The 15,308-nt window shown below is 41.4% G+C and overlaps 1 protein-coding gene across 2 annotated transcripts in view; it reads left to right on the plus strand.

Annotated features, from left to right (window-relative positions):
- Window positions 1-118: 118 nt before the first annotated feature.
- LOC108795794 (putative hexokinase HKDC1) overlaps window positions 119-15,308 on the plus strand; it is a 32,448-nt gene continuing 17,258 nt past the window's right edge. Inside the window, exons 1-7 of one of the 2 annotated variants that reach the window (XM_018567097.1) lie at window positions 119-273; window positions 2,448-2,610; window positions 3,056-3,204; window positions 4,351-4,467; window positions 5,865-5,960; window positions 10,570-10,669; window positions 14,166-14,349. In XM_018567097.1, coding sequence (XP_018422599.1) covers window positions 211-273; window positions 2,448-2,610; window positions 3,056-3,204; window positions 4,351-4,467; window positions 5,865-5,960; window positions 10,570-10,669; window positions 14,166-14,349 — 872 coding nt within the window. In that variant the 5' untranslated portion in view covers window positions 119-210. The remainder of the gene's footprint in view (window positions 274-2,447; window positions 2,611-3,055; window positions 3,205-4,350; window positions 4,468-5,864; window positions 5,961-10,569; window positions 10,670-14,165; window positions 14,350-15,308) is intronic. The other variant, XM_018567098.1, reaches the window with a different exon arrangement.

A 15,308-nucleotide genomic window follows, 5' to 3' on the forward strand; every position in this document is an offset into this window, starting at 1 on the left:
ATCAATATCTATATCCCAAGCAATAAACCCTACCCATGAACAAAGTGTTAATGATTGAGCAATAGTGAATCATTGCAGCCTTTGCCTCCACTTTTTTGTCACTCTAGCAGTATGAGTTGGTTGTAGACACTCCCGGCTGAGACTTCATCAGAACATATTATTTCTACAGACTAGTCTTTCTCATTGTTCGAGGGATTATATTTTTCAAAAATGTTTGCAGTACATTTGATATCATTTTGGTTTACAAAGCTGAAGGAGGATCAACTAAAAAAGGTAAGATATTTAATCACTTACCAGGTAATATATCATGAATGGAAATCCGGCTCTATCTTTGCTGCCTTTAGACAATATTTCTGCATTCCCTTGATACTCGGGGTAGTATGCTGCCATGGATTGGTACCAGAAAAGGAAAACTAGGTGTAAGTATAATACAATTTTCTGTTTTACCGGTGCCGACATGGTAACATTATACCATATGTATGCTGCTGTGGTTTGGTGCCAGGAATAGAAAATTACGGGTAAGTATGATGCAATTTTCTGTTATGTGCAAAAAACCTCATTCAGTAAACTCATTTTACAAAGTGAACATCTTTTATTCCTTTAGTAAATGAACCCCAATATGCTTTGGTTTATTTACATATCTTAAGTGCCTCTTGATCTCAGAAATTAATAGCTTGTTTGCACCATATCCAGACGAGAACAGTTTTTGTTCCTGGGCCAAAAAAAGTATCCCTATGATATTTCTGGGCTCTGTTCACACCAGCACAGTCCATTCCGGTCCAAACGAAAAAAAAAAATACTACTTGTCTCATTTTTTGGTCTGGAATGCATGGAAACACGCTGGACTGCACACGTAAGCCCATTTTTAACACAATTCGAGGCAAAACGCACTGCGTGTGCAGATTTGGTCCGGACATGGTGTGAACATAGCCTTAGGGCCATTGACAATTCTGTGATTACATTCACATACATTTTTAATAACACACATTTTTGTGCATTTTTCATACTTTGCAGTTCATTTTAATGCATTGTATCCAATTGCCTTCAGTGATCAGGAAGGTATTTTTTTTTCTGTTGGAGCAACTTGGACCATGCTTTATTGGGTATTTTTGCCATCCATTGGACAAATTGTGGGTATAGGGTACTGTTTATGGAGGTTTTCTTCCTTCTATTGGTTGAATTCTCCACCTATGTACCCATGTATTTGTGGGTCCATACATTGAAAAGTGAAACCTAAGCTAAAACTTTTGTGTTTTTAGTTATATTTTGAGTTTGTTTGGGTTTGAACTTGAAAATCCATGGGAAGATTTAGCTGCAACTTTAGTCCGTGTCAGTCAGTGACCACACAAGAAGTGACTGGGGACACAGCAGTAAACATTTGAGATGCTTTATGGGGAATGGGGCTTTTACATTCATTTTGGTGTCTGTTCTCTAGCAAGAGGATACTTCCTGCTCTTTGTGTGAGGCTGTTTAACATATGATACCATCACATCTCATAAGTATGCACTTGTGGGAAACCACAGCCAAACTCAAACACAGTACCTGGAAATGCAATGGTGAGCACTGTGCTGCAGAAACAATGGTAGTCCATTCTCTAGGTGAAGGAAAGCATGCCTAAAGCTAAGAAGTGTAACCTTACTGCTTGCACACCATATTTTTGTCTGCTCAATTTCTGATACACTATATGGCCAAACGTTTGTGGACACCTGACCACCACACCTATATGAGCTTGTTGGATATCCCATTCCAAGACCATGGCCATTATTATGGACCCCCAATCCCTTGGTGCTATAACAGCCTCTATGCTGGCTTTCTACAAGATTTTGGAGTATGGCTATGGATGTATGTGCCAAAACAAGATTTGAGGCTGGCTCCTAATTGGCATTCTAAGGCATCTAAAAAGAGTTGAAAAGGGTTTCTTTATGGCCCTGCTGAAACAGAAAAATGCCTTTCAACAATTAGGTTATGGAGCACCAAATTATCAGTTTGCATAATTATAAAGCACATTTGCTATCCATATGTCAGGCCACATTTGCCATATATCTGAATAGCCCATTCTTTACCGGTAATTCCAGGTCTTGGTATCATTAGCTAAAGAGGTAACCAAGGCTCTTGGGTTTTTGGGACAGAAAAGGACTGATGGAAGACAGAGTGACACCAGAGGCTCAGGAGACAGGAAGGACAGGGACCAGAATGACTGCACAAATGCCTAGGGTGTGATAAAGGGGCAGAGTCTAAGGGCCACCAGGTATTCACCACAGCTAGTATATGTCCTCGCGTGACCCTTAAGAGAGCTATGGGATAAAAAGGTTACCCATAGTTCTCTTTTAAAGGCATTCTTAAGATTACATAGCGTAAATTATAACTTGAGTTACATAAAAGAGTAACTGATCATTGACTACCATCTCAAAATAAAATGTCTTTCTTGCATCCTGTGTTTCTTATAGGTTGATCGGTTTCTGTACCACATGCGTCTGTCAGATGAAAACTTACTGGATATAATGGCTCGTTTCCAAGTAGAGATGGACAAAGGTCTAAAGAAGGACACAAACTCAACAGCATCAGTGAAAATGTTGCCCACTTATGTCAGGACCACTCCTGATGGTTCAGGTAGGTAGTTAAAATAAATACACTTACACTCAATTTTATATTAATTCCTTGAAACGGACTTTAGTTCCCCTAATGGGATTTATTGCTGTCTGAGACTCTGCCAGGAAAATGGCTTCCTTGCACCTGCTGTGATAACCAAGGATCTGCTGTAAGCTGAACGACTTGATTTCCCCCTTGAAAATGCCCCCTCCATATATTGCTGTCGAGGAACCACTAAGGGGCCAGTGACACCATAATGACAATATCATAGTATTGATAGCAATTTTCCACACTCCAACAGCTTCAAAAGGGATCAGAAATCTTGTTTATTATTTTGGACTGCACCAAAACCTTTACAATATGCAATGTTTATGCACTGTATACATATCTTGTGGATCTTGTTTCTATCATCTCTTTTTGTGTATAATTAGTTATCTATCACTTTATTTTTACCTGTGTATTACAGAAAAAGGGGATTTCCTTGCCCTTGATCTGGGTGGCTCTAAGTTTAGAGTTCTGAAAGTTAAAGTGTCTGAAGATGGAAAGCAGAATGTACACATGGACAGTCAGTTTTACCCAACTCCCAATGAGATAATCACTGGAAATAAAACAGAAGTAAGTTGATCTAGGAGCCACGCCTTGGGGTCTGTTTATAAAACATTTGCATTACTTATTTGTTCAGTGAAATTGCATGTAAATTTGTTCTCTGCAAGTTCACCAGCTATTGTGAGAATGGGGCAAAAACGAATGTTCTTAGTGTAATTTCTCTTTTGTTCGAATGTACTTCAATAGGTATATTCAAACAGAACAGTGTAAATGGGGAAAATACCACATTATGGCCACTAGATGAGCTGAGGATCAAAGAGCATAAATATATGTAATTAGTAATGAGATACACTGCTACAAATTAAGAGACCGCTGGAGGGAATGAGTATATAAATGTAACTATTGATACCATGGGGATAGAAATTCTTTACCTGGAATCACTGCCGATTGGTCTTTAGTAGTATTATGTGACTCGTAACTTGATTTGTTACTACACCTCCTGTTGCCCATCCGGCTTGCCCTGTGACCTTCTCTTGAATTCCCTGCTCCTGAACTCATATAAGCTTCTGCACATTTATTACTAACCCCAGCCTGTCCCTCTGACTATGTCTCTGCCTGCTGACTTTGTATTTCATTGCCTGTTGCTGTCTCTGGCCTTTCCTGTGACTCTACCTATTATTGCATTGGTACCTTACTGCTTATCTGCTGGCCAGTGTTCTAACTATGCTCCTGCTTCATGGCCTGCTGTTCATTTGGTCCACTGCTGGTGTTCCTGTCCTTATCGATAGTCCTTATTAACTCCCAAGTGCCAATGGACCTTTTAAATGACATCAAAGTACTCATGCCACAACATTGCTCTTGTGTTACCTGTCATATCACTCAATACTGCTTGGTTTGGAATTGTAAGAGAGGCTACCTGAAGAAAGAACAAGGATAGAAGAAACTAAAATGTAAGCATTCATTAGCCGCATGACATACCATATTTTTAATACTGGCAATCTAAAGAACAGGAGATCATGGTATGGACTCATATTATTGATGGATATCTACAGTATGTATGCTAAATGCGATGGAACTTTAATGTTAAATTATTAAAGTAATAAATATATATATTTAGTAGTTATTGTGTTAACTTCAGTATCTGTTCAACAATGGAGAGTGCTTTATTGGTGGTATAGTACCCTTTCTAAATGTTTTGTCATTATTTGATTACAGCTTTTCGAATATGTTGCCAACTGTCTTGGAGATTTCATGAAGAAGAGACAAATAACAGAGAAGCTTCCACTTGGATTCACCTTCTCATTTCCATGCAAGCAGACCAAACTTGATGAGGTATAATGTTTGCCAACAGTTAACATAGATAGATAGATAGATAGATATGCAAGACTTTGTTCCTGATGCTCTAATAGGCCTTTCCACATAGATTTTTAGGTGAGCATTACATACTCCAGTTCATAGGGGATAGATTCACTTTATTGAAGAACTCCAGTCTAATTGATTGAAGTTTGCCATTTTAAAACAAGCTGTTGAAATAATGAATTCATGATTAACATGTTTATCTACTATTATTAAATTAGTTGTAGTCTTTCTAAATTTCAGATGGTGTTACATTTGTGTAAAATCAACACATTTTGAAGTCCAAGTGTGCTCTCTACAGTGCCTGCATAGGAAGAGCCTATGTGCTCTAAAATTCATAATGATCAGCACATCCTAATTGTTGTTATAAAACCAATATATTTACCTCTGAGCCGTTTTGAATGAGTGGTCAGCCACTGAAATCACTTGTATGCAGCCTGCTTGTGACTTGTCCAGCCCCCCTCCATGGTCCACCCCCTCCTCCCCCTCTGGCTGCCTTCTTCTGTGCCGTGGTTTTCGGGGTCCTCTGCCCTACAGGGGGAAACCCAGCCCACAGCAAGGCAGTTCAGGATAGAGAGCGGAGAGCAGAGCGGAGAACCTCCGTTCTGCTCTGTGATTAGTTACAGAGGACCGCTCTGCTCGCAGCGCTCCCGTGTCAGCTGTCAACATTGAGCTGTAAAGAAGATAGAGCACATGTGTGCTCTATCTTCTGTATCGGAGTGCAGGCTCATAAAGAGAGCCTGTCTCCTCCTAATGCTATCACACAGGGGCTTGTTAACTTCATTGCTATCACACAGTGGCTAAGTGAAAAAAAGTAAAATATAATAAAAGAAAAGTGGATAAAAACCAAAAAATTTATAAAATAGAAACGTAGCAAAAAGTAAATAAATAAGAATGAAAAAAAAAATTGATAAAAAGTTAAAAAAAATAACATAAAAACCTGATAATGTTTCAAAAAAATAAAAATTATTAATAATTAATATGCACAGCCCAATCTGTGTGGGGTCTCATGATTTCAACTGGTGGCCCTGTCTCCTGGGACTACATACATGCACTACCCCGGTAACTGCCAAGGCACCAACATTTTTTTATGGGGGGTGGAAAGGGGGGGGGCGCTTCATGGTTTCTTGCATCGGGGCCCTGGGTTTCTAGTTACGCCTCTGGATCTCAAATTACATCTAACTATAGCAAATAATTACTACCATTGAAAAATTAGGAAATTTTACCTATTCTTATCATAATAATAATTTCTAAAATTCAGGTCGTAATAAAAGTGTGTGTCCATTTTAGATCATGTTGCATTTACGTAACAGTGTTTAACTTCCTGTTGTGTTTCTAAGATTGATAGTTAACCTTTATTTGGTTTATTTAAGGGGGTGTTGATTAACTGGACAAAGGAGTATAAAGTAAGAGGCATGCAGGAAAAGGATGTGGTGGAGACACTGCGTAAAACCCTGAAGAAGAAGAAGGTGCAGTATGTTTCAAAATCACTGGTGTCATTGAGGATGTAAAGCTGGGTACACACGGATAGATAATTTTTTCCTTCGGCTTGCGAGGCTTAAGGAAATAATCTGGCAGATTCGTCCATTCACTTTAACAGTGTGAATGTATAACTTTCCCTCTGTGTCTTTTGTATTCTGACAGTGGTAGGCACCACTTGCACCTGATTTGACTGCAAGCAGTGTTGGTCAAACAATTTACCAACATGTCCCTTTGACAAAAGTCAGTCTAACTATCGACTTTTGCTGAGGAGATAGGGCTACCATGACTCAAAGTTTATCCTGTTTTTTCCTTTCCTTTTTTATTTTATGTCACATGCCTTTTTGTTATGTTTTTCTTCACATTTGCCTCTCAGCAGAACTAATTAGCAACAGCGACAGTGGCAGAGGTAGGGTCAAACTATAACACTACCAGTGGTGCCTGAGCAGCAACCAGATTATTTAAACCATGTGGCTAGAAAATTACCATTTTAAGCATCCCTTCATATTGTCAGAACTTGTCCAAGCCTTTCATGGATACAAAGTGAGACTTTCATGGTTCCAGCAATATTAATTTAAGCACACAGCACTATATATGGTTTGTTTTAAAAACATTCTTATCTTTTTTTAATATATGTTACAGCATCAAAACATCCAATTAGCATCATGGGCATTCCCTTTATCTTTTTGTTATATTATTATGAAGGCTTTGCCCTAGAACCATAACCATACAGTTATGAGCATGCAGTATGTGATATGGTTGCTATGATGTGACATTATAAGCAGGGCCGCCTTTAACGCGGGGCAAAGATGGCGCTTGCCCCGGGCCCATTCATGGCTGTGGGGCCCAAAGCAGCTGCCCCTTGAGCCCGCTGCCAGCAGAAACTTGCCGATCGGATCGGCCGTGTAGCGCAGGGATCGGCAATGTGTCCCGTAGGGCAGCAGCAATAGCAGCAAGCAGCTGGTGCCCAAGGCTGAATAATAGGGGCTCGATGCTGAGGTGGGGAGCCTTTGCAGAGGACAGCACTTCAGCGCCGGGCCCCTATTATTCCTAGGGGCCCGACGCCCCTATGAATAATAGTGGCGCCTTGTTTGTCCTGTCGGAACAGCACATCACCTCGCTCGCAGTCAGGTAACGTTGTGAGCTCTCAGCCCTGCCGCTGTCAAACTGAGACTCTCAGTTTGACAGTGACAGGGCTGAGCGCTCATACGTTTCCTCGATCGTCTGTACGGTCCATTCACTCGGTCTTCTGGAGCTCTGCCCACCAGCCAATGAGAAGAGACCTCACCCCTCCCATCCACCACACGAGGATCTCTGGCTGGGAGTTTAGAGTTTATCTTCAGCAGCAGATGGATACTATGTCGGTACCGGCTGGTCCTGCCAGCTCCTGCCCCCGAGACACGGCTAGCACTGTACTGGTGAGTGACGGCCTGGAGAGCGCTGTGGAGAGCGCTGGTTTAACCAGGGCCCTGTGGGGGCTCACCAGGGCTCTGTGGGGTTTAACCAGGGCTGGTGAGACCCCCACAGAGCCCTGTTGGGCCCCTACAAAGTCCTGATGAGCCCCTATAGAGCCCTAGCTTAACAAAGGCTCTGTGGGGTTTAACCAGGGCTGGTGAGACCCCCACAGAGCCCTGTTGGGCCCCTACAAAGTCCTGATGAGACCCTACAGAGCCCTAGCTTAACAAAGGCTCTGTGGGGTTTTACCAGGCTTTGTGTGGTCTAACCAGTCCCCACAGAGCCCTGGTGACCCCATACAATCACTATGATCTATGTGTGCTGTTTTTTTTCTTTCTGGGTGTTGGGGAGGTGAGAGAAATTCCTGGGGGGGGGGCCCAAGAAAATGTTTGCCCAGGGTCCGATCAGTATTAAAGACGGGCCTGATTATAAGTATAAGTGTCACAGGCTGAAAACAAGGCAATATTTGTGTTTGCTTTTTCCTAATTGTGCTTTTTTCTTAAGTAGTATTAACCAATTTCATTCACAGCCACCTACTTTTGACAATTTTGCTATGTCAACATTAAGAATTGTAATACTGTTGGTTTTTAGCCTATCATATTTTCTAACTACCCCTTTCTATCATACTCTTGGTTCTTATTTTTGCAATACAGTGCGTGCCACTAGCTGACGGCTCTGGAACGCACTGTTTATGGTGTGAACCCCGCCTTACACATTATCCTGTGATGTGAAGAGAAATTTAGAGGGAAGAGAGAAGTGTTTCTGACCAGCATAGAACGAAAGCCACACATAGTTATGTCCAACAATTAGATATATTGGAGTATTTGTGTCAGGCTGAGTGCAGATCATTTCCTGCAAGTTCACAGTTTCACATTCCAGAATAATGACATATACACCGATGACACTCGCATATATCTTTCTACTCCACAACTCACCCCCTCAGTGTCCTTGCGTGTCACTAATCTACTAACTGACATATCAGTCTGGATGTCGCAATACTTCTTAAAACTCCACCTTTCAAATACTGAGCTCATGACATTTCCTCCTGCCAGTGCACCACAACATTTGTCTTGAGATTGATAACACTACCATTCATCCCTCCCCCCACCCAAGGAGCTAGGTGTCATCCTTGACTCGGACCTTACCTTTCTTCCCCACATCCAATCACTATCCAAATCCTGCCGCCTTCACCTTCGTAAAACATCTCCAAAATACACCCTTTCCTCATCAATGAAACCGCAAAATTACTCATCCACTCACTTGTTATATCTCGTCTTGACTATTGCAACTCCCTCCTCATTGGCGCACCTCTACACAGGCTATCCCCCCTTCAGTCTATCATGAATGCTGCTGCTAGACTCATCAACCTAACCAACCGCTCAGTGTCTGCAACCCCCCTCTGCCAATCCCTGCAGGGCTTCCAATAGCCCATAACATTCAAAATATTAACAATGACTTACAAAGCCATTCACAACTCTGCCCCCGGATATATCTCAAACCTTGTCTCAAAATATCACCCTAATTGTCCCCTCTGCTCCTCTCAAGACCTACTGCGTTCCAGCTCCCTCGTCAACTCCTCCCATGCTCGCCTCCAGGACTTCTCTAGAGTCTCTCCCATCCTCTAGAACTATTTACCCCAACCTGTCCGTCTATCTCCCATCCTGACTGCCTTTAGGCGATCCCATAAGACTCATCTCTTCAGGGAAGCCTATCCCACCTCAACCTTACCACTGAACTATAATGTTCTCAAACAATTCATCCCCACACAGCTACCACCTCATGTATCACTTCCCCCTCTCTTTTAGATTATAAGCCCTCATGGGCAGGGCCCTCCTTACCATCTTGTCTTGAATTGTATTGTAATGTCTTCCATATACTGTAAAACGCTGCGCAAACTGTTGGCGCTCTATAAATCCTGTATAATAATACACAAGTGTTGGTTTTCCTCAAAGCACAGATTGAGCCATTCGTACACATGTAAGCACAAGGTCGCATTAATACAGTTATATGTTCTTAGATCCATTAATCACCTGTAATCTAGGGCTGCAACAACTAATCGACATAATCGATTATAATCGATTATTGAAAAAGTTGTCAACTTTTTCAATAATCGATTAATCGGCTTCTGATTAGTTGGCCCTGTTCACAGCTCAACACACGCTGCGCGCCACACCTCCTCCCCACCTCATGCTCGCTGCTGCCAGACCTGCCCGCATCCACGCTCCCGCACCTCCTCCGCGCCTCACGCTCACCGCCCGTCCAAATCCACGATCGGCACAGGGACTCGGGGGAGAAGAAGTAAGGAGGAGCAGGTGTGGGGGGAATGATAGCCGCCGATAGACAGGCCCGATCTCAGAAACAAGTTGCTGGAAGACTGCTCAGGTAAGCCTGCACTCCCACCCACACATGGTGTTCTATAATGTATTGCTGGGATATGTATTCCTCTATAGCTGATGGTACATTGTGCTGTATATTATACAGAGCAATGTACCATCAGCTATAGAGGAATACAAATCCCAGTAATACATTGTACACTGTATGTATAATGTATTGCTGGGATTTGTTGTACTCCTATATAGGCGGTGGTATTCTGCATTGCACTGTATAGAGGACTACAAATCAAGGAATACCACCAGCAATGCGGAATACCACCAGCTATAGAGGAGTACAACAAATCCCAGCAATAGTACATTATACAGTGGTGCGATGCCGAATACCACCAGCTATAGAGGACTACAAAACCCAGCAATAGTACATTATACATCGCAATGCAGAATACCGCTAGCTATAATGTACTATTGCTGGGATTTATTGTATTCCTCTATAGCTGCTGGTATTCTGCATTCATTGCTGTATAATTTTACACTTTTCATTTCACTATATTGTACACCACACTTTTTTCTTTTTTACTTCCACTGCTCCAAGCTTGCTCCTGTGATGGACTACAATCTCAATACAAACTAGAAGTCCCATCACTGGAGCCATTTTTTAAAATGTATTTTATTTTTGTATCCGATTAACCGATTAATCGAACTTAATAATCGGCTAACTAATCGATTTTGAAAATAATCGTTAGCTGCAGCTCTACTGTAATCTTTTTTTTATTATTTCCCAACAAGCCACTTTTTTTTTTTTATGTTCTAGTTCACAAATGTGGAAGTCATGGCCCTGGTCAATGACACAGTGGGAACAATGATGACGTGTGGATATGATGACCACCTGTGCGAAGTCGGAGTCATTGTAGGTAATTAAGATCAATGTTCAGCTTGTGATAAGACTTCTGTTATTTAGAGTAATTAATTAGAGTAAGTGATACCCATACACAGGTCAATTATTAGATAGTTTGGGCTGTCTTTGATCAATTCAAATACAATGCATCCATGTGGAAGGTGAGCAGGCAGTTTTCTCTGCTTGATCAAAATCCACTTTGATATTCAATACGCAAGACAGAAAATCCAATTTTCATATAGACTGCATATACCAATGTTTTCAGTATGGCTGCATCCATTGCTTCTTAGACATGTGCACCAGCAAAAAATTAGTTTTGATTTGTATTTTGCGTTATTTCCTTTTTCGGGATTTGAGTCCGAAAGTCAATTAGTTTCGGTAGTCTGTACGCACGTTCGTTCCGTTTCATTAATTTTGTTGCAGCAAAGTCACATTTTTTAAAAAAAATATTTTTTTTAATGTCCCTTTGCTGCAACGAAATTCGTACAGACTACCGCTAACGAATTTCGTCTGAAATTTCGTTTTCGGAAATTCGGATTCGTTTTCATTCGTCATTTCAGTTATTTGGAAGTTCGGATACATCCGAATCTCCGAATAACGAAAATTTTTCTGAAAAACAAATTTTTCCGAAACTAATTGCACATGTCTATACTTCTGTCACATCATACTGTTTAACAGTAAACGTGGTTCTGGAATACTTTTTTGATGGTGACAAATGACTGATCAACATTTACAGCCTCCCGACTCTAATTTTAGACAGAACGGAGAAGAAAAAGAACTTCTCTGTGTTCCGTGTCCCTATCAGAGTTATTTCCTCTCATGTCCTGTAGAAGAAATAAAGATACAACAACAAAATATTATTTTTCAAAAAAGTCAGATGGGTTGCTACCGCTGTCAGTTTGTTACTGCTGTCAGTGTCTTCATGTCTCAGGGTCAACCTCACATTTTTTTTCTGCTTACTCAGTGACAGGAAGTGAGGAGAACTCTCCTCAACTGGGGCCAAAACTAAAAAAAAAATTGGTATGGACCATAAGGAATTCTTTTCTACACTGTTCTTCCAAAATAAATAGGGATGTCCTGATACCATGTTTTCAAGACCAAGTACAAGTACTTTCCCTCAGGTACTCGCTGATCCCAATTACTGATACTTTTTCTTAAAGGGACATGAGACATGTTTCTAAAACAAGACACTGATGATTTTAGGGCAGTTTCTTTATAATTATGAAGTACTGTAACTTAATCCATGATTATTTAGCAATAGAGAATGGCAACCAGCAAAAGAGGACTACAGATCCTCTCAATTCATGATTATACAGCAACGGAAAATGGCAACCAGCTATAGAGGACTACAAATCTCCGCAACCCGTGATTATTAGGCAATGGAGAATGGCAACCTGCAATAGAGGACTACAGATCCCATCACTCCATGATTATACAGCAATTATACAGGGCTGTGTGCGGTCTCACCAGGGCTGCATTTGGATCTCACCAGGGCTGTACAGCTGGGTGCTGGGCTCTACGGGTGGGTGCCTGGCACTTAAGGGCCCTGCGGATGGGTGACGGGCTCTCCAGGGCTCTGTGGGTGGGTGCCAGGCTCTCCAGGGCTCTGTGGGTGGGTGCCAGGCTCTCCAGGACTCTGTGGGTGGGTGCTGGGCTCCAGGGCTGTACAGGCGAGTGTGGGGCTGTCCCTTGCTGTGCCTGTCTCTGTGGGAAGGAGGAGGAGGAGGAAGAGGAAATGTGGGGCTGGACCAACACTGTCAAAGACAGCTGCCTTAGGTCCCCAGCAGGCTGCCTTAGGTCCCCAGCAAGTGCGGGACCTCAAGCAGCCCCAGGTCTCTGTGCTTTGCTATGCAATGCAAGCAGATTGTGGTTTGTAGGAGGTGGTAGGGTGCTATACATAGCTTCCTGGAAACATTACAACACCCAGCTTCAGTACTCTTCTCAAGAGCCTTGATGTAAGCAATGGGCTCACTCTTGGGAGAAGTTATGCAAATATCAAAATGGCTGAATTTTTACCACATTCACTAAGCTAAGGGAAAATTACTTTGCAAAGTGAACAATCCTTCAGTCTCTAGGGGAGTAAGTGTTCAGCTTCTTCTTTTCTTCACGTTTTATGTGACATAATGAATAAGTCGCTTTACCCTGTCCCTTACACTTAAACCTCACTCAATACTTAACCTGAACCCTTATATTTAATCCCTGTTATGGAAATTCGCTTGGTTCAACGCACAAATCCAAGCTGCACTAAACTGCACCAAAGTATGTCAAACACAAAGAATTTCCCCCGTGCTTAAAAGCACAGTTGTATTACGCTCTTTTGTGCAGGGACTGGAAGTACCTCTGTAGAGTTATGTAGAGTTAGGACACAGGAGACAGGTATTGCTTGCTTGCTAGATCCATGCTAAGAGCCCCAGCACAGGTATGTGCTTATTGTTTTTTTAGTTGCCCGACAGGAAGTGATGTCAGACAGGAAGTGGGGCAGACAGGAAGTGGGGCAGATAGGAAACCACCATCACTTCAACAGCTAACAAAACACGTATACAATACAATAATCTGTTACCACCGGAGTGAACTTTATCCAGCATTGCTCAGTGATCAATGCCCAATAACGTTACTATGATTCTCATGCGTGCTTATTTACAGGGACAACGTTATATTATCTCCAGCGGTTGATCAGGCGCACTAGAGACAACAAAAGCACGTTCCTTTCATAAAACAAATGCATCCACGCAAGCCAATAAATCCATGCATTGCACGGGGGCCCCAGCCGGCGTCCATACATTCGCCAAGAAGACACTGCTCCGCCACGCATAAGATATCTACTCCAATGGTTTACTCTTAGTGTGGATTTAAACCGGGTCACGCTCCAATAGGGCGTGACGCAGCAAACCCTGACACGGAGAGACATAATGACAAAATATTACAATACACTAAAAACACATCCTAATAACATTTCCACAACATCCCTCTCTTTTAAATGAAAAAAAAGTTTCTAAATCCTTAACCACAGCCTTCTAACTTTTAACCAAAAAACACTGGGGGGATTTATCAAAACTGGAGCAGAAAGAATCTGGAACAGTTGCCCGTGGCAACCATTCCACATCTCTCTTCAGTTTGCTCAGATAAGATTTGAAAATGAATGATAGAAGCTGAATGGTTGCAGTGCAAATCTGCTCCAGATTATGTCTGCTCCTGATTTGATAAATTCCCCCCACTGTCTTTAACACAATTCCTAATGCTAAGTTAACCCCTGGAATACTGTATTCACCTTATCAGGTATTGGAGCTGCTGGAGTCTTGCACCAAGATATTACAGCACGGAGATCTTGGCATTAACGCTGGTGTTTTTCAGTATGAGAATGTGTTTGCTGAGGAAGCTTTTAGCTCTTCTCGGAGCACATATACCTCCTAAATGTTTTAGAATTGGGGAATTTAAGACCATGTCTTGTCATACTTACATAAAATGGAGACAAAATGGTGTATTTGTGCAATCTCTTTCCTACTGCTTTACAGGGACTGGTACCAATGCTTGCTACATGGAGAACCTGAGTAACATTGACCTTGTTGAAGGTGATGAAGGAAGGATGTGCATCAACACGGAATGGGGAGCATTTGGAGATGATGGATCCCTGGAGGACATTATAACTGAGTTTGATAAAGAAATAGATTTAGGATCTCTTAACCCTGGAAATCAGCTGTAAGTGGGTATATTTATTTGCATTCAATACAGTTATCACAGTTATGTCAGAATTAGTGTGAGGCTGCACTAAACCAATCACAGATCTTTTTTTTTATCCTGCTTTCCCTTCATTGGTCTTATAGTATTTAAAACATAGACTGTATGTACTCGATTCTTTTGTATTATAGAAATATGCAAATTACATATAGTAGGTTTCATAATTAATAGTGAATGAGAAGTTCCATCATTATATACATGATAGTTTCATATTGTAACACTATTGTGAATAGAGCTTAAAGTGAACCTGTCACAAACTTGGACAAATTAAACAGACCATGTCATAGAAAAGTGTATATGCAGGGGTTGTAGTGTAAACTGCATGTTCATAAAGATCAGTTGATCTAGACATCTAGGCAACTGAAGCTGATATGCAGATCTTGACCTTTCTTGTGAAAGGCAAGCTTAGCCCAGTCCTTCTTGTCCCAGAACCAACCTTTTGTTTAGTAAGGCTACCTATTACATTACAGAACCAAATAGGAAGCATCAGGACATAAAGAGTGTTGGGACCATACACAAGTTTAAAGGAAACACGTTGAGAATTGAATATAGTTTCAGCAACCTATATTTGTGGATGCAATGATTGTTTTGACATGCAGTTCTCACTGAAGTTAACATTTGCTTATAGATGTATATCAATATATCCTTAGTCTTAATTGCCCAGATTTTTGGCAAAATAACCTTAAATATTACTGGTTTTCCTTGACGCTGTTCATTCAGCTATTTGGTAGTGAAAAAAAAGAAACCTTAGAAAACTAGATTTCCTAAGTAGCTGGTAGACATTAATGGCCATTGTCCAATGCCTGTGATTCCAACAAGTTTAGATAAATGGAATGTCTATGGGATACATGTAACTATTCAAGATGGCCTTGGTGCAGTCCACATGCAGGAAAAAACTCTAGCAACAGCACTGGGGATAT

This window comes from Nanorana parkeri, unplaced genomic scaffold, assembly GCF_000935625.1.
Source record: "Nanorana parkeri isolate BGI_ZX_2015 unplaced genomic scaffold, ASM93562v1 scaffold1005, whole genome shotgun sequence".
Classification (NCBI taxonomy): domain Eukaryota; kingdom Metazoa; phylum Chordata; class Amphibia; order Anura; family Dicroglossidae; genus Nanorana; species Nanorana parkeri.